This window comes from Heterocephalus glaber, unplaced genomic scaffold (genome assembly GCF_053883595.1).
Source record: "Heterocephalus glaber isolate CG9 unplaced genomic scaffold, H.glaber_assembly_v1.0 deba00001504, whole genome shotgun sequence".
Lineage (NCBI taxonomy): Eukaryota > Metazoa > Chordata > Mammalia > Rodentia > Bathyergidae > Heterocephalus > Heterocephalus glaber.
The window spans coordinates 66,520,684-66,543,545 of record NW_028258324.1 but is presented as its reverse complement, the minus strand read 5'-3'; the positions used below and the strand labels follow the sequence as shown (position 1 = coordinate 66,543,545).

Genomic DNA, 22,862 nt, shown 5'->3' with positions numbered 1-22,862 from the left:
TCACATGGTTCCAAAAACTGGCTCAGATGTGAACTTCCTCTGTGAGTGTCCCTGCATCCTTTCGTCTGCAACATCCCTTCTCTGTCTGAGTGTCTCATTTCTGTGTGTCTGATATTTTCTACGGTATCTCCAGGAGGACTGGACCCATGTATCATTAGATCCATGTATCATTCCACTTACTAAGTAACTATGTTGTTCACGACCATCTCCTCAGTTTTTTTTAGTTTAGTCTAGATTAAAGACTTGCTACGTTGCACTGTACAAGTGAAGCAGTGTGATCCTTCTCTCACTTAATGTACTATATCATCTAGTTACTTGTTCCTCTCCAAAAGGCTTGCTTTATATTCACGAAGCATTGGTGGCCAAGTCTCAAACATTAAGTATTGTCTGGAGGCTTGAGGTACTGCATGACCCAGCCCTTTCACTCAGTCTTGAGTAGAGAAGAAATAGAGCGAATAATAATTTGCTTTCCACCTGTTACTTGGGATGGTTAGGATAATGGAGATGGTAAGGTATGTAGAATTTTTATGATATGCACATTGATGTTATAGTAACAAGCCTTTGTATATTGCTGGCACTTTGTAACATCAGATACAGTTCATTCTGATGGCATTGACATCTTGGAGCCTGTCCTTCCTGGTCTGAATCTCCAGTTACTAGAAGTTGGAAAGCAGTTTCTAGAATCAGTGTAAGTGGATATAAATCTACCTTCTTGTAGTAGCTCTGTGACCATGAGCAAATTAATGTAATTTCACTGTCTCAATTTTCTCATTGTAAAATAGCAAACATATGCATCTCACTGAGTTTGAAGAACATAATGCATGTACAGAATACCGACTCAGTAAATATGATTGCGACCCCAGGCATTATAGTCTTCCTGTAACAGAGATGCTTTTTTCTCTGATAGGCAAGTCATTAGGAAATGGGAGACTGAAGCTAAAGGAGGGGAGACTGAGGCCACATGATCAGGGCTTGCACTCATCTGTAACAGGTTGCCCATGGGGACTGGGTACAACAAGGAGTAAAACTCTTTGTTAGTCGAGGAAAAGTGAACTTGTGCAGAGCTGGCACCAGCACAGCCTGGCAGAACTCTCTGTGGACCACATCTGTCTGTGCCAGCTGTTGCCAGTCTGTGTAGGCTCACTGAGAATAACGGCAATGATTTTCACTTTATAACAACTTTCATCTCAGGATCTCAGAATGCAGCATAAATGTAGATTAGGACTCCCAAAATTTTTGCCAAGATCACGTGTACTTTACAGAGCATGGAGAATGTGTCACTGTTCTGAGTGAATATTCCATGACGGAAAGAGAATTAAATTCATTTCAAAGCAGACCTGCTTTCCTGATCGGAGCTTTCTTCCTAATTTCACCCATCATTTTCTAGATAACTTTGCATAACTCAGTTCCCATCCTTGACTCCCAGTTTTCTCATTATAAATGCTGGGATTTTTCTACACGTAAGTGATCTCCAGTGTGTTTTCTGTTTCTGAAATCCACAGAATGCAAGGGATCTAGACTTGTCTCCCACAGTTCTTGTAGAATAGAATATTTTCTTAGTAACTTATTCACAGTTAGGCCAGAACCCAGGAGTAAAACTTATAGTTTTGGTCACTCCATCCTTTAGTTGTTTGTATGAAAGAATACTAGTGTGTTTTCCATATTTTTCCCCTTTGCCAACCTCCAGGGACTGTTACTTTCTTTTGCTTTTTTGAGATTTACCATTAACCTTCCAGCTTGTATCTAAGATTGCTAAAGGAAACCATCTTTTGGAGAACAGCTCTCCTTGTTTCGATGAATCATGAAACAAGACATTGAAATGGCATGTCTCTCAAGGATGTTTGCTGATAACATCCACATGGAGTAACTTGGGTTGCTTGTTGCATCCTTAGCTGCCCCTTTGTTCGCAAAGTCAATTTAGCACAAAAAGTAGTACAGTTCTCTAAGAAAGTTCCCTTGCATAGCTCAAGACTTTGTACTATACAATTAAATTCTTTAAAAATCAGTAGATGGATTTCTTAGTCACTTTTCTCCTGGGACAAAATACCTGACAATCTAAAGGAGAAGAAGTTTATTTTGAGTCATGTTTTTAGTCCATAGTTGACCAATTTAAGGGAGATAAACCCTTCCAGGACTCACTCCCAGGGGCCACCTCCTGCAGCAAGGCTCCACCTGCCACAAGTCCTGCTGCTGAGCACATGTGGCTCTTGGAGGACATCTAGATATCAACCATAACAATGAGTTCTAAAATCTTCCTGAAGAAATGAGGAGGAGTTGAGAAGCTAAAACACTTTGTTGTGGTCAAACTTCACATTTTGGAGTGGACAACTGGATTCAACTTCCGGTGCTTTGCTGACTGTCAAGGTGATCCTCATACTTCAGCTTTGTCATTTGCAAAATCAGGATAGAACTATGTGATGAGGTTGCTCAGGTGATTAGGTGAGTTATTCAATGTAAAATATTTTGAACACTGCCTACCACCTGCTAAACATTCAGTATACCTTAATCATTTTCAGTATCATAAATTATAAATCAATAAATATCTAAATGAAACACTAGAGTATTTCCACCTTTTAGAATTCATGAAAAGGAATTATAAACTCCTACAATAGGATTACTGTTGTAATAATTGTATACTGATGATCAGTTAGAAACAGAAAATGCTAATAATGCTTCAGATTCAGTATTGAGCCTGATCTTTCTTCGCCTTGGCTGCAGTACTGATGAATGATGCTAAGTCATTCATATTCTCTCATCACTTTCCTGCCACATTTGAAAGACATCCATGGCTCCTATTTGACAGACTGTATGCGATCATTTAATACAAATAGCTGTGCGCCCTGTTAAATACCAGCGCATGCCATGTATCACCTTAGGTGTTGCTCACAATGGTTCTGAAATGAAGACACTTGTCCCCGCTCTCATGCCTGGCCCTGCAATCCCATGTACAGATCCAGAATACAATGCTGACACGTTCTTTAAAATCGTGTGAAATGTGATTCAAAATAAGTGGTGTAATTGCTATTTAAGCCAGCTTTTTCTGCCTCCAAAGCCCACACTTTCTCCATTACTCCACAGTCAGTGTTTCTGAAAGTAAGAAGGGCCGCATTAGTCTCCAAACCCCGGTTATAATTAGCATCATGCTTTAATCAGTGAGGTTGACTGTCTTGATTAACCTTTATGATAGATCATGTAAGTTTCGTATTTCTAAATGAATATATAGATGTGGCTGTAAATTAGTGGAAAAACACTGAGCTCGGATCAGAAGATTGATCCTGACTCAACTCAAGACTGATCCTGACTTAACTCCCAACTCTGCCACTTAGTGTGGGTGTGATTTGGGCTAACTCACTTGACACTGTGTCTTCACCAGCCATTAACTCGGTTTGTTCCTTCTTATGAAAAGAAAGATGGACAGAAAAGAGGAATAGAGGTAAAGAAAGACAGAGGGGGAAAGAAGACGGGGAAGAGAAAGAGGGAGGGAGAGAGGCTGGAAGAAAAGAAAAAGGAAAAGAAAAGAAAGAATGAAAGAGAGAAAGACCAAATTATGATCTCAAGCTTTGGAAAACATTTCACTACAGTAATCTAATGAGTGTGCATATTGTATTAGGGTTCCTTATAGATAATAAAAGAGCAAAACATTGTGAAAGGATTTTAATCTGATGGAATCAAATCCTACTTCTCTCCTCGAAGTCCTAATTCAAGCCCTTTATCCTTTTGACATGTTTTTAGTACACTCCAGCCCACAAAAACATCTCTCTCTTCTGAAACCACATCATCCAGTGAGCTATGTGTCATATTCGTACCGGGTGATATACCTTTAGAGATAACATTAATTTCTAAGTTGGAGCAGGAAGTAAATGGCTTGTATGGACCATCTCTGGTTCGTTGAACTTTTATATTTGAAGCAATTAATACTTAGTAAAATCAATCTCTTGTCCTGGGTCACACCGCTGGTGGGTACTGGATGTGGGATTTGAACACAGCAAGGAGAACTTGCAATCTAGACCAGTGGTGGCGAACCTATGGCACATGTGCTGCAGCAGGCTGTTTGTATCATTGAAAGCTCTAAAAGGTTCGCCATCACTGCCCTAGACACTTAAGTATCGATGCCATACTGACTACAATTAGCATTTTGGGTTTTTTTGCCTTGTTCTTTTATTTCTTCCCATATGCCTTGGTTTCCTGGCTGGCTTATTAATTCTCTCAACTAGATGCATCCCACTCATTTTCATAATTATATTAAAGCCTAATTAATTACTAGTATTTGGGGATAATTTAATATAGACCTAATCAAAGGCTGTAGTTTTTCTATACTTCTTGAAACCTCAGAAACAAGGATTTTGGACTACTTTGTCTCTGGACAAAAACTCATCTTTCCACTGTGTTGAACCAATTTGATTTTATTTTTCACAGGTCAAACAAATCTTTATTCTATTATTCCCACGTAAGGACTGTGCCCGCCTCCCTGCTGAGGCCCTAACATCCAATACGCTCAGTGTGTTTGCCAGCAGGCGACCCGTTGGCAGAGGGCAGCCTTGTTACTGAGCAAAGCAGGAGCCCTTCTTTTACATCCCCATGCTGGAGGATTACTGAGCAAGAACCCCTCTTACTCAAATGAAAACCACCTTGCATTAGGTGAAATGTGGGGAGTTAACCATTTGTTTGCTGGTTTGCATTTTCCACGAAAAATTCAGAAACAGAAATTTACCTCAGCCATGGAAAGTGATGTGCCAAGCATCATATTTGCATATTAAAACTGAAAACTGATTTGCATGTTATTTCAGTGTCTCATGTCACGTTCAGGCATCTGTCAATCCCACTAGATAGAAACAGCTTGTACAGTAGGAAAGTGTCTCTGTGAATATAAGACTGGAAATCTAGGTGCCTTCATTTATTTTCTACTTGTCCACACTTTGGGCTCTCCATCCTCCCCTGCCTTCATTCTGAAAATACTGAAGAAAAATACTAGACCCTCATCTTTTCAAAAAGATGCTTATTATTTTCTAAGAGCAACTACTTTTTAAACTGTATTCTATTCAGATAATTTAAAATTACAAATAAGCTGATAAAATACTCATATTCCCACTATCCTGACATAAGCCTCATTAACATTTTGTTATATTTCCTTCTAGTATCTGAGATTTTTTTCTATACACATGTAAGCAGTCTTACATATGTATTTTTATACATTTGTACTTATCAGATGTACTATTTTAATATCCTCCAGATTTTTAACATTATAATATCAAAAATTATGAAACAATCTAAATATTTAACAAAAAGATAGGGAAGCGCCGGGGATTTAGCTCAGTGGTTTCACCGCCTGCTGCACAAGCGCAAGGACCCGAGTTCGATCCCCGGTACCAAAAAAAAATAAAAGACAGGGAAACCCCAATTTTTTGTTTTTTGTTTTTTTGGTACAAGGGAATCGAACTCAGGTCCTTGCGCTTGCACAGCAGGCAGTGAAACCACTGAGGCAAATCCCCAGCCCCCCAATTTTTAATCGACAGTGGATTAGACCCATGGTCAGAGCTAAAACCCCAGGGAGAGAAACATGGTGATATCTGTTTGGCAGACTTTTGTTAAAAGTATCACTCTTGACGAAGAGCATTTGTATGGAGCTATGCAGAGACAGCTAGCTGCACGTTGTGGTCAGACCTGGGATCCCAGCATTGCAGTAATTAGCTCTTGCATTGTTTCATGTAGCCAAACAAAGACAAAATCTCTTCCTAGGGAAGGTAACCGCTAGATGCTTCCTACAGCAAAGGCTGAGACACAGTTTCCTTTGGAAATACAACAAGGAAAACCAATTAATTCCATTCATCAAACTTTTGTGTCACCAGCCTTGTAGAGGTGAAGCTAACCAATGGACACAGTGTTCTGGTCCCGTAACCCTTCTGCCTGTCTTAATATCAAATGCCTGTGCATACCATGCATGTAGCCTAATTATGAGAGGGAACGTGTGTTGGGTTAAGCTGCAGTAGCATGGAAACAGTTTCTCTTAGCCTCTCTCAAATGGAGAGAGCTGCAGAGACCAGGCACATGATCCATTGAGGAGAGTCCGGCTGGAGGAGGTGATGGAGGGGCAGAACAGGGAAGTGGGCAGTGTGGATGAGGCGGACGAGAAGGCTTTGATCAGGCATTCATTCCCCTACGTCTAGGATCTGGGGCTCTTGCTGCTCTTCTCTGTCCTACTTCTTGTCTCCCAAGCTGGGTAGCATCAGTACCAGTGCGTTGTCTGCTGAGGGCTCATCCAAATTTGGCTAAAGAAAGGTGACTTAGAGCTGTGAACTCATGGCACACAAGAGGGAAGATGAGCAAGTGAAGATTGTTAGAAAATCAAGCTTTTGAAAGTTGAAGGCTGATTTGAATGTTTCAAAACTGGAATAAAACTTTTAATGTCAGCATTGTGGAGTCTTCCTCTTTGTGCCCTTACCATTCATTCTTCAAGAAAGTAGAACTCCTGAGTAGAAGAACCAAGAACGTGTTTTTCTACTTCAGTGAAGCTGTGAGCAGTGTGCAGTATGGATTTCTGGTTCTCCCTGTCCCCACTCCCCAACTTCTCTGTAGCCCACTTCTCTGTAGTTGGACAGGTATCCAACAGACCCCCTGCCTTGACTAGAAGGGGCTCTCCTGCTGTTTGAACAGTGTGCCTGAAGGTTTGATGCTCAGTGAGAGTCAGGAAGTAGAAGCAGCCACAGGAAACTGCAAACTGCAAACTTGACACAGCTTAAATAGGGGGGAGAAAGAGAAGGGAAATATCAGAAATATACTTTTCTGGCAGCCTTTCAGCTCTAAAATGGGGCTAATTCTACCTTTTGAAAAGAAGATAATTTCAATGTTTCTTTTTTCAAGAACACGTAATTGAAGTCATTTTTCCTCTGAGAGAAGGAATCTCTTGCATATCGTTGCAAATGGACAAGAAAAATGAGCATCTCTGGTTCCCAGAGTGATAGAGTATTCATTATTGTGTAAGCTTTCTGAATATTTTGGCTGCCTTTTCAGTGTTTTATCTGCCTGGGCTGTGGTTTTCTGGTAAGGTGCAGATTTGCACAAAGTCTGAGTTATCCAGCACTGTAATCAACAAGAGATTAACAATCAACAGGAGAGAAGGACTCGGGGAGAAAAATTTCCCACAGCAAGGTCACTATCAGAGTAATTCCAGAGGCTGATATGGTTACAGATACCAAATACACATTTTATAACATAACATATATACTTAAAGAGTTACATTGTAGAGACAAAGATTCAAGGTGGTGGGATATTCTGGGTGTGCTTTGAATCTTAGTGCAGCCTGTTTACCACTCTGCCTTTTGTCTTTGGAAAGCGTGATGGAATTTTTCCTTCTCTACCCAATGAAGAGGTGAGGTAGGATCAGGTGGTTAAGACATAGTCTTGACTTCATAACCCAAGTGTAGTGAAAGTATAGCAGGCTGCAGAAGCCCTGTGAGCTGCCCGCTCCTTACTCGGATTCAGAATGCTGAATGGAGTTCTGATGTTTCAAAGGACGCTGACAGGTGGTTTACGTCCTCTGGTAAATGGAAATCTCTGTAACAGTGAGGTTTCCACTTACTCGGCACATGTCTTTTTTTGTAGATGAAAAAGTATCTGTAAATATAATCTGTGATTTCACTGTAGAAATTGGTAATCACCTGTACCTTCCATATTATGTACACAAAAATCTGATAGACTAGAATCAAAGGCCTCACTGATAATACCATTTCACAATAAAGAAACTGAGGCCAGGAAATGAAAATGATTTGATCAAAGTCCCTGAGCAAGTGAAAGGCAATAATACAATTAAAGAGATTTTAAATAGGTCTCCTGTAACTATGTAATAGTATAGAAATCACTTACATTGTATAAAAATATATTATAAAGCACATCCGGTGACATAAAGTATCATAGATAAGATGGATCTTGCTCTTTGTGTTATTGCTAATCTGGTGGCATTTCCTTGCTCGCCAAGGATTCCGTACATATTTATTTTGTTTGCAGAAACAAGTCCTCTATATTGCACAGCCCTGTCCATAGCATTTAGCAAGGACTTAGGCCTACATGCGCCTGCAAACTTTGCATCCTATTAAGTCTTCCTTTGAATGACCATCTTCTGAGCCCTTAGGAAGAAAGAACCATGGCAAAGAAGAACCAGTTCCAGATAGTTGAAAAATATGTTTTCTTACTGGAGCAAAAGAAAAATGCAAAAACATATTAGTAGAAAGAATAAAAACCACTCACTTTCCAATGGCTTTCAACCATTAGCTTTTCATCTTCTCCAGCCCCTCCTATTCAGCCTGCTGAGTGGAAGATTTTCCTCCACATGGTAACTCAGGCCACAAGCTGTCACCTTCTTGTTCCTCAGATGGCTCCATCCAACTGCAAAAAAAAAAAAAAAAAAAAAAAAAAATGAGAAATGTAGTCGAGCAGTGTGCTCATAAAGAAGAGAAGGAAACAAATTTGGTCAGGAGTTAGCGGCACTATCTGCATCCTGAATAAATCCCACAGACCCTTCTAAAACACATTAATTAGCCAATAAATTACTCAGAAATTCCATGATGCCTGATTGCATTTTTACATGGCCGTGGTGTATGAAGATGTTTGCCAATAGGCTTATTTCAGAAGCATAACTTTAATAAAGGTAACCACAATTTAAAGACTCTTATGTCTTTTGTTATCTAAAACAACCTCTCCAGCCTAGTCCTCTGTTTCTCCTCTATTTTCTAACATTTTGCTCTTTCACATGCACTGGTTTGGGAATGTCTATGTCCTTCTTTCCTTCCTTCTACCCTATTTCCCTACTTCCCTTTGTTCCTCTTTCCCTCTCTCTCTCTTTTTTTCTTTCTTGTGAAATCTGACTTTTGCTTTAAAATCAAGCTAAGAGGTCGTCCCTTCTGCCTTTCCTCCATCTCACAACACTGGACTTATGTCTCTTACTGCTTACATTTTTAATTGTCTATTTTCACATCTTTTTCTTCCTAAAAAGTTTAGTCAGAAGCAGAAACTTTAAATAATTTGATATTATATTTACAGATTTTAGCTCTTGGCAATCTCTAAGTTAAAGTATGTCAAGAAAATTTTGAGAGAATCCTCTGAAATCTATTCTTGATAACTGACCTGTGGCTCACACTATGTTATTTTGCCTTTTCTAGGAGGTGCAGACATTTCAAAGACATTTATGTTAGTGATTAATATTGATATTTATAAGAAATTTTTCTTAGAACAGCCTAAAAGCTTTGTTTATATTTGTTTCAAAATGGCATTGTTTTGTAGTGACCAGTAAACCTCCACTCAGAAATTTTAAAAATCTTGCCTTACATAATAGTCAATTCAAATCCATATTTGCACAGAGTCATAGCATCAGACTGCTGGCAGACAGTGCTGTCAGGACCCTGCCTGGCATTGTAGCATCATAGATTCCCTCAGGCGGACACACCCTGCTTTCCCTGAGGGTCCTGCTAATTCTCAACAGCGGCTCTGTACATGGGGCTGCTCACCTATACCCTTAAGCACCAGTTCCTCATCCATGAAATAGGATCATATGCCATACAGAGCCTTTGAGATTACAGGCATGTGGGGTGTGCACCTTGCAAAGGATCCTGCAAAATGAGGAATCATTATGCTGCAGTGAGAATGTAGCTGCTGTCATCTACACTTCTGCTTCTGAAGGAATAAAAAAGAAAACACAAATCATCTCTTTCTAGCACCCCTCCAAAATTTCGATTGTAGTATGCAAAAACTTGCTCATTAAAAAATAAGATGAGCATAGCTGTTAGTTTTTCGTAGGTGTGATGAGTCCTGAAGACACAGGGAGGGGTGGGAAAAGTGCTAATGTCCTCCTTACAGAAGAGAACACTGGAAGGAAGTCCTGGGATATCTTCCTTGATAGCAGAAACAGCCTAACTGAAGAATCTTGTATTTTCCCCTAAAATTTACTTGACAGGCATTAACTATTGTGTACTGGGTAGGGAGAGTCCTGTAAATGAGTGAAGCTCAGAAACACTGAGAAATGATCTTTTGGGGCCTTTCCTCATCAAAATCCCAGAAATCAATGATCAGTATTACAGATGGTCCACAACTTACCATGGTTCCATTTATGATTTTTAGACTTTATTTGATGTGAAAGTGATACACACTCTGTAGAAACCACACTCCCACTGTGTCATCTTGACCTTTTCCTGGGATAGTAGCCTAGTCTGCAGTGTTATTCTCACTCAAGATCCTGGGCCCTGGCATCCAGCTGCCTCTCCATCTCTGCCCCAAGACTGCAAGGATGAGCACCCAACACTCTGCAGTATACTGGGCAGCTGAGCTGTGATATTCGTAGCATGGGCACCTTAAAGGCATGTCTGACTGATAATGGGTTTATCAGGGCATATCCCCATCCTGATTTGAGGAGCATCTGTATATATTAAAATAGAATCTGAAGAGTAGATGTTTTCCAAATTTGTTATTTCAGAAACAATATGGCACACAAATAGGAAGGATTATTTGGAGAGTAAAATGAATGATACTGTTTTTTAAGTCTTTGAAATATTGACAATGTAAGTACTTTCCAATTAGACCTCTATTTGAAATGGAAGAGCAAAGGATAGTCTGAATTTCTAAATTAGATTCAGCCTTCTTGCCACCTTTGTTTATGTTGAAAGTGAATCAGATACACATGTTGCCTTAGACAATAACAAATGTGTCCATTTTCTCTGGGTTTGCCTTAAGACTAGAAGCAGGAATTATCAAGTGTTCTTTAATAGTTATTGGCTTCATTAAAACAGCTGGTGCCATTGTTATTACAAGCAAGAGTTCGTATGTTTCTAACCTTGCTCTAAGGGAAACAGTGTTTGGTAAAACATATGGAATTTGGATTCAAATGACACCATACTTTGGGCTCAAGCTCTCCTTTTATTGCAAACCTGGAAAAAAGATATAGTTCACTTCTCCATCCTCATTTTTTATTTTGCTAGTGGCAGTGGGATGATGCCCTCCCTCAGAGGCCTGTTGCGAATGTCAGAGAGAAGCCTTTCATTACACCCGTCCCAAAGGAATTCCACATAGCATGAGGTGCAGCTCTCTCACCATAATTAGCACAGAGTGTGAAGCACATTGGCAAGCCCAGTGTACAGAAAGGAATATGAAATTATAAAAGTTTACAGGCTTATCCAAGGACACTAAGTTAGTGTCGTAGTTAAGTCTCTGTGTCCAGCAGTAACATATCCCTTGACTATCTCAGGCCACAAATCCCCATCTCATTCCGATCTTGAAACTCTCCCATTCTCTCCGCACTCCATAAAGAACTCTCCAAATCTAATTAGATTGTTCCCATGCTAAAATGCCTTATTATAGCTTCTTCTGCCTTGATGTCCCTGTAAACATACAGATATGTTCCCTATGGTCTGTGAACTTACTGAAATTTTAAATAAATTCGGTTTGCATTTTTATAGAAGCCATTTTCTACCAAAAAGGAGTTTAGCACATCAGATTTTGAAAGTTGGCCTTGGCGTCACTCACAGGCTCCTGACTCACAGAAAAGCCCTAAAGACCTCAGTGATTAGCTCAGGCATCCTCTCTCCCCATCTCTCCAGACTTAAACACTGAACCACAGCAGCTTTGCCCACTCACACTAAACTGCTGTTCAACTCTGACTTTTTGCCATTCTTGGAATCTCCCACTTCACTTGGGTTGGAAGCTTGTTCCAAGATCTTTGTCATATCCACCATAGTTATCATTATCCAAAACAATGCTATTTCCTGGATTGCAAAAGTAAACGTTCCTACTATAAAATAAAGAAATAAACTTAGAAATTAAAAGTCCCCTAGGAATCTATCCCCCAAAGAAAAATCCCCCTTAACACTTTAGTATATTTCCTCTTAGACTTTTTTCCCATCTCTATGTCAGTTAACGAAAATGGGGTTGTCACTTAGATATCCCATTCTGCAATTGATTTTTTTAACATGTCTCCATCACATTGTAGGCCTGCACACAGAGATGTACAGTGTATAAATGTAACGTGTTTATTTAGATGATCCATTTGATGATTAGTGATTTTGTTACTTTTGATCACCCTCTCAAATACAGCTCCTATGATTATTCTTGATCACAAATTGTATGTATTCATCTGGGTATTTAGAAATCTTTTAAAAGTTCATAGCATAAGTACAATTTAAAGCTTATTAACATTGGCAAATCACTCATCCATTGTTCATTTCTGTGTACATGCCCACCAATATACTGTGCTACTTAAAATTAGTAACTTGTGTAGGTTTCTTCCTCACACCTGAGTCCAGTCTTGTCAAAAGGCCAACATTGTGCTTAGTACGTCTTTGATCCCTTCCTGGTGCCTTCAGAGAGGTACACAAAATAGGCCCTGTAAGAATGAGTAGATGATGAACCAACAAACCAAGGTAAAAATGAATGCTTCATTAGCTCTTTTAATCCACAAAACCAACTCCATAGAGCTAGTGATGTTTGCAGTTAATGTCCTAAGTTTATTTTATTTAATGTTTATTGGACAAGTGAGTGAATCCAGGATGGGTTTGTCTCCTGATCTCACTGTAACTAGCCCTGCCCTGAACTTTTTGGGTCTCCATTTTCCTCTCTCACACTGAAGAGATTGCTGTGATGAGTCCTCAGATTGTGCAACTGTATTTTTGCCTCTACCACCTGACTATAGTTTATTCACTTCTTTCCAATCTCTAATCCAAATATTCCAAAAATGAAATAAAATTCCAGGGTAAGGTTAGTGACAAACATTAAATACGCTTGGTCTTTTCAGCTTTCTTCATGTTTGCACTCCAACTTTCTGTACATTTTAGAAAATGGAAAATTGTTAGTGAGAAAAGGCCAAAAAGGTAGCAGTGAACATTGTCACATATGTTGAGAAGGCATTTGGCTCTCACACAAATGAATAATACCCACCTTAGGGTTGTTGAAATCAGTGTTGATAGAAGGAATGATAGTATTTGTACAGGGATTTGTGCTCCGCAGGATTTTCACATCTGAGAACCCTTTCCGTTTAATGAAGATAATAGGAAAATGAATATCCAGCTTTCAGTTTTGTGGAATTGCCTCATAAATTATTCTGAAAAGAGAAAGTTTTGGCTAACTTCTAAAAATGCATACACATCCAGCAAGAATGCACCCAGTCTACATATCTGCCCACTGCCTCATTTCTAAATGTTTAATGACAAGTGTTTCTATTTTTATAACACTTTGATTAAGGATGTTGGGGCGATATTTGAATGGTCACAGTTAATCATATAAGAAAGTAAGATGTCCTAAATTTCCTTTTATTTAGATAGCACAAAGCTGTTTAACATCTAGCATGTGGCTTTCCTTTTTTTCTCTACACACTTTGGGTTCCTGTTTATCTCCAGCACTCTCACAACTTTTACCTGCATATTTCCTCTCTGCTCTGATGCCTCTCCACAGGAAGAGTTCCTCCAAGCCCTGTGAGAGGTCTGTCCTAATACCTTGATTGTACAATTTCGATAGCTGCTTTGTTTGCTTTGTTTTATTAACATGCCTGTACCTTCATCTTGGCCATGAAGTCTTTCAGAGGAAAAGCCTCAGTTTATTCATCTTTTCAACAAATCCACAAATGATACATAGTAACAGCTTGGCAGTTGTCGAATGATACAGATTCCCACTGTTGGAGATGTGGATTTCTAAAGCCCAGTTGATGATTCATTTAGACAAAGAAGGTGAATGAAGACATGTGTCCAAGGTTAGACACTGCATAAGGGACAAATGTTAAGTCTGATACCCAGGTCACCAAATATACAAGTCCAGCGCATTTTCTTTCCCCAGTGCAAACATGACTGGCTCATGCTGATTGTCTGGGTTGTTGTCTAGACTCAAACAAAAGGATAATGAGCTTTCTGTTTTTCAGGGTGGACACACAGGGCCTATGGGGCCTCAATCTTTTCCTTCTTCTTTCCGCCCAGAAGATGAGCTGGAGCACCTGACCAAAAAGATGCTGTATGACATGGAAAATCCCCCTGCTGATGAATATTTTGGTGAGTGGGGACTAGAGGTGACTGTTGAAGTACATGTCCTGTTTAATTTGCATTATGGGTAATGGGGAGTATGATGGTCTCCACTGATAAAGTATTTGAGTTCTGATGTTTGAGAGATGGTACGCACACACACACACCCTGGAGCAGGACTGGGAATTCTATTGGAAGACTGTCAGAAATAGGATAGCTATACATATAGTTGTACTATGATCTCGCAGTTCCTTAGAGTTCTTTGAGATGCAGATTTCAACTTAAGATCATGATGGACAACTCATTAGATTTCCATTAGGATAAATAGCACTACTGTATATGTTTAGCTTTCATACTGATCTAAAAATTCACATATAAAATTTGGAATTGAGAATTGCCTGAACTCTACACTCTGGATTTTTTCCCCTTCTGAGTTCAGGGAAATATGTTCTTTTGGTGTTTTTAACTTCCTCCCTTTTCAAAATGGCAAGTAACCTGAATAGGTAGCCCTTTCTCCACATAAGTACAAGTTTATGAGTTATATGCCAATTGTGGAGGTGCAGTGGACATGTAATTTGTGATGGAAGTTGTAATGATTCAAAGGAGGTAAGACAAACACAAAAATTGCTAGTTTAGATAGTAAGTGGTAAGACACATAAGAAGATCACGCTCAGATGTCACAGATTTTTAAAGTGCTGTCAGGGATATCAGGAATGCTTCACGAAAGGAATTGGTGAGACATGGACTTGCCCCTGGGCCTTTTAAACCAATGACTCTTAGATTTTGTGTGGTAAAGATTGTTACACCCCCCCCCCCGCCAATCTATTGGAATGAAAGAAAAAGTCTTACCATTAATTTGAGATTAAAAAAATTTTTTCTAAAAAAATATATGTTTTTCTTAGCTAGCTATAATGGGGCATGCCTGTAATCCTAGCAACTCAGGAGGTTGAGACAGGAAAATCACAAGTTTGAGGTCCAAATGGGCAACCTAGTGAGACCTTGTCTCAAAAGGGTATGGGAGATGGGGTTATAGCTCAGTGGTAGAGTGTTTGCTACCATGTATGAGTCTAATCACTAGCACTACCACAAAAAGCCTTAATCTTTTACATCGTTACAGTAGTTTCTAAACATTCCTTCTGTTTCTGCAAGTATTTGTTAGTTGTCCACGCCTCTGAGGACCACGCCTTGAGTAACTCCTTAGGGACCTGTAGACAAGATATTTGAGGAGCAGTATGAGTAAAGCCTTCAAGGGGGAGAAATTGCACAGGGTTTTTACTTCTTCAATTTGCTTTGCCTCCTATTTGGGAATCCATAATCAAAGGTAAACTAAGGGCACTGGCCCAAAGACCCACAGGGGATGGAGGGGGATGTAATGGATATGAAAAACATAGCCTTTGTTCGTATGCAAGTGGCATGTAGTTTAGCTAAGTGAGCACAAGAGTGGGAATAGAGAAGCCTGGTTCTTGTCCCTTCTGTGCCCGTGGCAAGCTGAGCAGTACTGGATGACCACCATTAGCTTGAGCCCCATTTCCCACCATGGTAAAACAAGTATGTGGAGCAAATGCTCTCTTGCATTTCTTTCAACACTAGTAAATTCACTAGAGAACAAGCATTAATCCCAAAAAGTATCACAGTAAAGCTAAACATAAAATGATGGAATTGGCACAGATGCATGGAGAATAGTAAAACAAAACAAAAAACTGGCAAAAGTCTCCAGTTATTAGAATATAGTAAGAATATTTTGGGCTCTTGGTTATTACAGTAGGATGAGGGTGTATATTGGAGTCTAAGATACATTTTTAATAAAGCATGTTAAAATGGAAAAATAAGGTTGTGTATTAGGATGGATTACAATTAAAGAGCTACTTTCTAAAGATGTGTGCTTTCAATATCAAAATATATATCAATAAAGAAAATAGAATGTGGATGGTAACTGTGTGAATGAATATCTACCTAATCAGGATGTAAGGAAATAAATAAAAATTATCTTTGGATACAAAAAATGTCTATCTCTTGTACAAACTAACTTAGAAAACTTGAGCAAATTTTTATCCCTTCAGTTTTTGTTTTGTTTTATCTATAATATAGAAATAATAGCTATCTTGTGCTGTTATTGTGAGTAACAATTGAAATACTTATAGAAGGCACTTAGCCAAGTTCTTGGCGTGTAGCATATGCTCAGTAATCAAAGTTCTCAAGTGCTCAGGAGGATTGCAGTTTACTTAAGTAGGAAGGGCCCATTAAAAACCCATGGACAGGACCGAGGATTTAGCTCAGGGGTTCTGCCACCTGCCTCGCAAGCACAAGGACCTGAGTTCAATCCCTAGTACCAAAAAAAAAAACAAAACATGAACAGTGCTTTAAATTTTAAATTTAAATTTAAATTTCTAGCAACAATAGAACATGTGTCACCAGTTGGTAAATAATCATTGCCAAATGGTGGTTTCTAACCATGAGAGGGATCTTGAAAAGGTGACTAACTTTTATTGAGTGTTTATGATATGGCAGCACTATTTTATGTACTTCACAAGAATTAATTCATTTCATCCTTACAGAAAAATCATAGCCCTGTGAAGTAGATCCCATTATGATTTCCACATTAGGAAATTAAGACACAGCAATAATATTAACTATTTTCCCCATAATAACTAATAAGTTGCAGGACTGGATTAGAATCCAGGTTCCAGACCGATATCTTTAAACACCACATTGAAGCAGAAGATATGGAGAGGTAGCCAGGCTGCATGTTTTAAAAAGGATTTACGCAGGAGATTAGTTTGGAATCGGTAGAAATCAAGGGATATGCTCTTCTAAGTAGATAAAATAAGGAAAAAATAAATTGAAGTATAACTATTGAAGGAAAATGTACTCTGTGTGGAAAACAAACAAGTGCGTGTTATTGCAGGAGAGTATCCTGTGATGTTAGAAGAAAACATTGGTCTTATCTCTAAAAGTGTTTCTTACCTAATACGGAATCTGAGGAGAGCCGTGGTGTTTTATTACAGCACAAGACAGAAAGTGACAAGTGATTTAATCAAAGTTCAACTAATGTTCTTTGAGAATTCAGAAAAAGAAGAGGGAATATCCAGAAGCAGAAATGGAAAGGTGTTTCTATAAAGGGAGGCCTTTGAGTAACTCTCTAAACTTCAGCTAGCCAAGATTTGGAAGGAGGAAGAGACTAGAGAAACAAGGTCCTTTCCGATGAGGGGGGAAAAACCCCATCTGAGTGAAGCATCTGTGTGGGAAGTGTAAATATTAGAAAATCGGGTAGTTGGAGATGTAATGAATCCATGTGTGGTGAAATCGCACACCCTGGGAACTGTTTACGGGTAGTGAGGAAGAAGGTGACCTCCACGCCAGAGACCTTGGTTTGAGTGCCAGGTCAAACTCTTGACTGCCACAGCAAAGCAAGGAGGCAAACATGATCACAGAACTCTGCCCCTCTCCTTTATCATCCCACTCTGTAAACACTTCCCAAGCACTTCTCTGTGCCTGCCACTGTGCTGGGGGTGAGGGGCATCCAGGTGTGGACAGGCTGTTCCTCACCTGACTCAGTTTCCTGGGACTGGCAGGACAAGCACAAGCATAAGGAATTCCAGTGTGGCTGTTAATACAGTGTTGAGCCCGATTTGGGCATTCTTAAGTATAGAAGAGAGAGGCCAAAGGTCTGTCTGAAGATGAGAGAAGCAAGATTCCATAGCATGGCATTTGCGTCAGGGAGACTTGGACCAAGAGAGACGGACAAATGCTTCTTTTGTCATTAAAATTTTACGGGCCTAGAAATGGCATTGACAGGCACCACCTGTGAAGAACCTCCCTCTCTTGCAGTTCTATCCCAGGCCCCACTAAAGCCCCATCCCCAATTTTTTTCTTCTTCCATCTCTATTTAATGCTGGAATTTTTGCCGAAGCAGTCTCTGGTTTGCTGGAGGTCACTTGGCACGTTAAAGACCTGCTAGACTACGAGCTGCTCCAAGAAGTGAGTGGGAGCGAAGTGTGTCAATCATGGTGTCAGCAGAGTGGGCTCCATTGTGGCCATGGTGCTGTCTTTCCAAGACACCCTTTCTCTTCCTCTGAAACTGATGATTCATAAAGATATTATCAAGTTTTTTTCTTTATAGACCTTCTTATTATTTGCAACAGTTTTTATGTATATTTGAAGAATAATTATAATTATAGTATACCTAAAAGTATGGGAGAAGTATCAAAAGACTGCCTCCCAGATGACATCGCTGCGAGGGAAATAACTAGTGTTTTCATGATAGTCTACTGGAAACCATCTTACTCCAAGGGGTGAGATTTAGCGTCACCATTAGTGGGACAAAGTAACACATGCCAGGTAGTATAATGGAGGAAATACCCAACAACAGTCTTGCTAAATAAAATACTTCTTAACTGCATTGAAGCATTTAGAAAATAAAAGTCCAGATGATGGAACATTCTTCAAGACAACTGTCCTAAATGCTTCAAAATTGTCCATGTAATAAAAGACTATTCTGTATTATATATCTTTCAAATGTAAGGCCTGATTCCTGACTGGATTCTAGATTTTAAAACAGCTATAAAATAGGTGGAGCAAATTTAACTTAATATAAATTAGAAAATACATCAATGTTCATTTCTTGGGTACATTGATTGTATTGTGGTTATGTAGGAAAATATTTTTAGAAGCGACTTGTTGGAGTATAAATGAAATATGATGTTTGCAGTTTACATTGGAAGTGACAGGTAGGTAGGTAAGTAGGTAGAAGACAGACAGATAGATGATAGATAGATGGTAGATAGATAGATAAAAATAGTGATGGAAATAGATGTTCAGAGGCAGAACCACCTCAGCTTAAAACAGCTATGTAGAGATGTTCTAACTATATAGCTACAAAGACATTCCTTCTTCCCCAAAATATATTAAAAGCTTCCACAAAAGGTACCTTAAGATTCCTTCCTTGGGTGGTTAAAGTAAAGAAAGTAACATTCCTGACTTCTTTCTTGGCTGTCTTAATGACAACAGTGGGTATTTGAAATTCCCCTTTAATGTATGTCCGACTCTTAAATTTTTTACCAGACACAGGTATTTATTGGTGAAATGAGGGTCACCAAAGAGATGGCAACAAAGCTGATATTTATCTAAAGCTTCATAGGTTTAAAAAGCTCAGTCACAGCTACCATATAAATGACAGATTTAGCAATTGTGTCTTCACTTTTCAGGTAGGAAAACCAAGAGCCAGAGAGGCTCAGAGAGTTCTTCAAGATCAAGAGTGGCTAGTAATTTCAGGGTTTGGACTCGCTCTTCCAATTCCATGTCCATTCTGATTCATTACCACTTCAGAAGGGCTTGTGCTGTTCCCGCAGATTGGGAGCAGTTGACCCGTAGAATTTTGTGTCTTTTTTTTTCTTTCTAGAGTCGTGACGGATCGAAGGACCACTTCTACTCAAAGCCATATGCTTTGTTTTCAAGAATTCAGTTTCACTGATGATATATTTCAGTTATCCTTAACATCCAGAATGAACTGATGAGACCCTGACTCAGACATTTCGCCATAGCTCTGGCACAGACCCTATGAAGACAGCTCACCTAAAACCACCCTATCAGCTTGATAGCTAGCGAGAGCCCTACTGTTGACTTCGGGGAAGGGCAAATCACTGAGATCTACAGTTCATCCCTTTTTGTTTTCTCGAGACAGTCCTTGATAAAATAATCAGGAACCCTGCACTCCATCTCAGCTGGGTAATTTTAAAAATTTAAAAATTTTCTTTAGGAAATGTACTAGTTTAAGTGTATGCATGAAATCTCTATACATCCTCATTACACATTTTGAACATTGCATTACTGCATTAAGTAAATACCACAAAGGATGAACCATGATATAACATTTGAGAGACTCCATATCATTGAAGACAAGATAAAGACTCTACGCTATGAACATTTACAATATACTTGGATTTCAGTTTTGACTATAGCAGTTTTCCTGAGGATGCCCATGTCTTTCCATTGGCAATGACTGAGTGGGTCTCCAAATATCTCCTTGTAGGAGTAAGAGAGGAAATATAGAAGGAAGACAGAGGTAGAAGAAAATTCTTACCTACTTCAGTTGAATAGACAGTGAGTCCTTATCCCAACCTATTCAAAGTAAGGCTGCATGCCTTGGCTCAGGTGCTTGCATTTGGAGCAATCTGTTTTCCTGGAAAACTAGAAAAGTATGTTTTTACCTGGAGACTCTCCATTCCAGTGATAAACACTTAGAATGAACAAGGAGTGATGAACTATAAATGAGTATAATTTAGGATAAATTCATAATTTAAAATAGAAGAAGAATTTTTCAATGAACTATTAAAATAAATGGGGGGAGGTATTATTGCTAGGAAATTGGAACGCCTATGCTATTTTCTAGCTCCAAAGCTTATTTTTTTCAGGTGGTTTTGAGGAAAAAATAGAAAGGAAGGTTGAGTTTGTCTCTAGAGAGTATCGAGACACCCCTTTGAAATTATCCAAGAGTTTTCCCTGTTCATTAATATATACAGAGCTTTTAAGTTTTGTGCTTTTATTCATTCTGAAAAAGCATGTTTGTGTGTGAAACCTTCCCTATATGAATATCTGTGACCATGGCATGATTCTAAATAATAGTAGATCCTAAGGCTGAAAGCAACACTGTTGGAATACAGAATCTCTGGAAAAGTGTTGTAATACATCTGAGGATGGACTGAAAATATCTGACAACATGTTTTCAAGCACGAACCTGGAATTATCGTGGCATTGTTTATATGGCATTGTCTTGTTCCTCCTCTTTAAAAAGAAAACTGAAGTGTGTGAGTCTTAAAATTGTTTTGTGAGCTATTTGAAGTCACTATGCCTTCACAGCAGCACAAGGTAAATTCTCTTCATAAAACTTGGCATTTATCTAAGAGAATTTTTTGTTTATCTTGAGCATTGTTAGTGGGAGACATTGAGAATTTTTTGCATAAAACCAAGAGTTTGTTCTAGTGGAACGGAGCTTTCCTCTTCCAAAGGGCAGGTGGACAGACTGGCAAACGTGAGTCATCAGGGAGGCTGACACATGAAAAGCCTTCGGAGAAGAAAGCTGTGAATGGAAATGTACTATCATTACTTTAAATGATAACACCAGCCTACCCTACTTGATGCTACATGTCTTCTTAATTGAGGTAAAAATGGATGTCCAATAAATGTTTATAAATAGAACCAGACTTCCCAGAACAATCCAGGAAATGGTCTATTTCCTTCTTCTCAAGTTGGGCCAGTTCCTAAGTGAACACATACTGACTGAGATACTCGTGAAACTTGGGATCATCCTTTGAGATACAGTTGAAGGTATGGACAAGAGGAAGAGTAGAGCTGTACCTGACTTCCTGTGAAGACTGACACATGCAAAAGGAATCTCCGTGAATATCTGTCTTTCCAAAGTTACCACCGAAGGCACATGATGAGGAGCTCGCAAATTCCTATTCGATAGAGTGAAATAACTTTTTTTTAACACAAAAGAAAGACCTTGGAAAGTCTAGGGAAAGACTCAGTAACCATTGGTTGGGGAAGATAGTGACAGGTACTAAAGCAATTCGTGGATGCTCAGATTCGATGTCACAGCGAATGTCCAACTCTGATATTCTGTAATTTAGGCATCCAGAGTCACTTGACAGTAAGCCTTTTATATCTAATTTCTAGTTCTACCCCATGATTATGACTTTTATGTGTGTTGAAAGCACTTTTATGCTTATTGTATCATTTGAAGTAGACAGCAGCCTTACAGAACAGTATATTTATTTCCATTTGGCATATGAAGAAACACAGATTCAAGTGACTCCCCACACCCCTGTACCCTCCTCTTCCTTCACAAAGCATTATTAGAGCCAGCAGTTTGAGAAATGCCCTGGGATCCAGGCCTCCTCGCTGCAAATTCAGTTCTCTTTTCATCCAGTCATGCTCTCTTAGCAGCTTGTAGTGGAGTTAGTCATGGGCCATAAAATAGATAAGTTCCTATACTCTTGTTTTAGCATTTTAATCTAATGAAAAGCACTCAGGGGACCTAAACTGAGAGGTGTGGAGAAATCTGTGCTTCCTTATCTTTATTGTTATGTTTCCAGTATGCATGCACCTGTCCACTACAAACTTGGGAAGGAGGACACCAGCCGGACCGCTGTCCCTGGTACAGATTGAAGCTGAGGCTTGAAGGATCTTGTCTTCATAGATAAATGACCTAATTAATAAAAAACCCCAAAACCGCAATGGAAGAAAAATTAGAAAATGAGTGGTGTAGAGAAAAGGTCATATTGATTTGAGGGGGACGGAATGTGTTTCTTGGTTTTATTTCTCTGTAGCCTTTTAGGGTATCCATGGGGCCCGGGAATAGGACTTTTTTCTAGTTAATGAGACATATTAAATATATTTCCTTTTGTGGTAGTACTTTCTGGTAAAAATGTTTACTCAGAGTAGCATATGTTTACAGCACTAAATAAATAATAATTCTAAGTATTTTATGTGTTTTGCTTTAGCACATGTTAATTCAGCTAATCTGTATGTTTTTAAGCTTTGATTTGGAAATCTAGACTTATAGTAAAAAATAATGTAGTCTAAAAAGTGAGACAAGTTTTCATTTTCCAGTAATTGAACCTCAAATGACTCATTCAAGGTCATATACCCAAGAGTGTTTAGAAACCTACAGCTAAAATTTCCTTTCTGAATAAAGATTAGAAATGAGTGTTTGATGGTAGAAAGTGGAATGACAGCGTTTTACAAAGGTGAGGAAGTAAGTTTCGCCTGTCAGGTTTTCTGAACTTAGACTTTGATACCCCTTATTAAACTTGGGTAAGAGCACATTCCTCTTAAAAATAATAAAAATAAAATTAATACCATTTTAGGACCTACGTATCC

The 22,862-nt window shown here is 39.0% G+C and overlaps 1 protein-coding gene across 22 annotated transcripts in view; it reads left to right on the top strand.

The window, feature by feature from the left end:
- Lpp (LIM domain containing preferred translocation partner in lipoma) overlaps nt 1-22,862 on the top strand; it is an 847,859-nt gene that overhangs the window by 460,924 nt on the left and 364,073 nt on the right. For all 22 annotated transcript variants that reach the window (XR_015441150.1, XR_015441149.1, XR_015441148.1 and 19 more), the window contains one exon: nt 13,886-14,012. Coding sequence is in view for 19 of the 22 variants with exons in the window: in XM_004834795.3 (XP_004834852.2) it covers nt 13,886-14,012 (127 nt within the window). In the remaining 3 variants the exon portion in view is untranslated. The remainder of the gene's footprint in view (nt 1-13,885; nt 14,013-22,862) is intronic.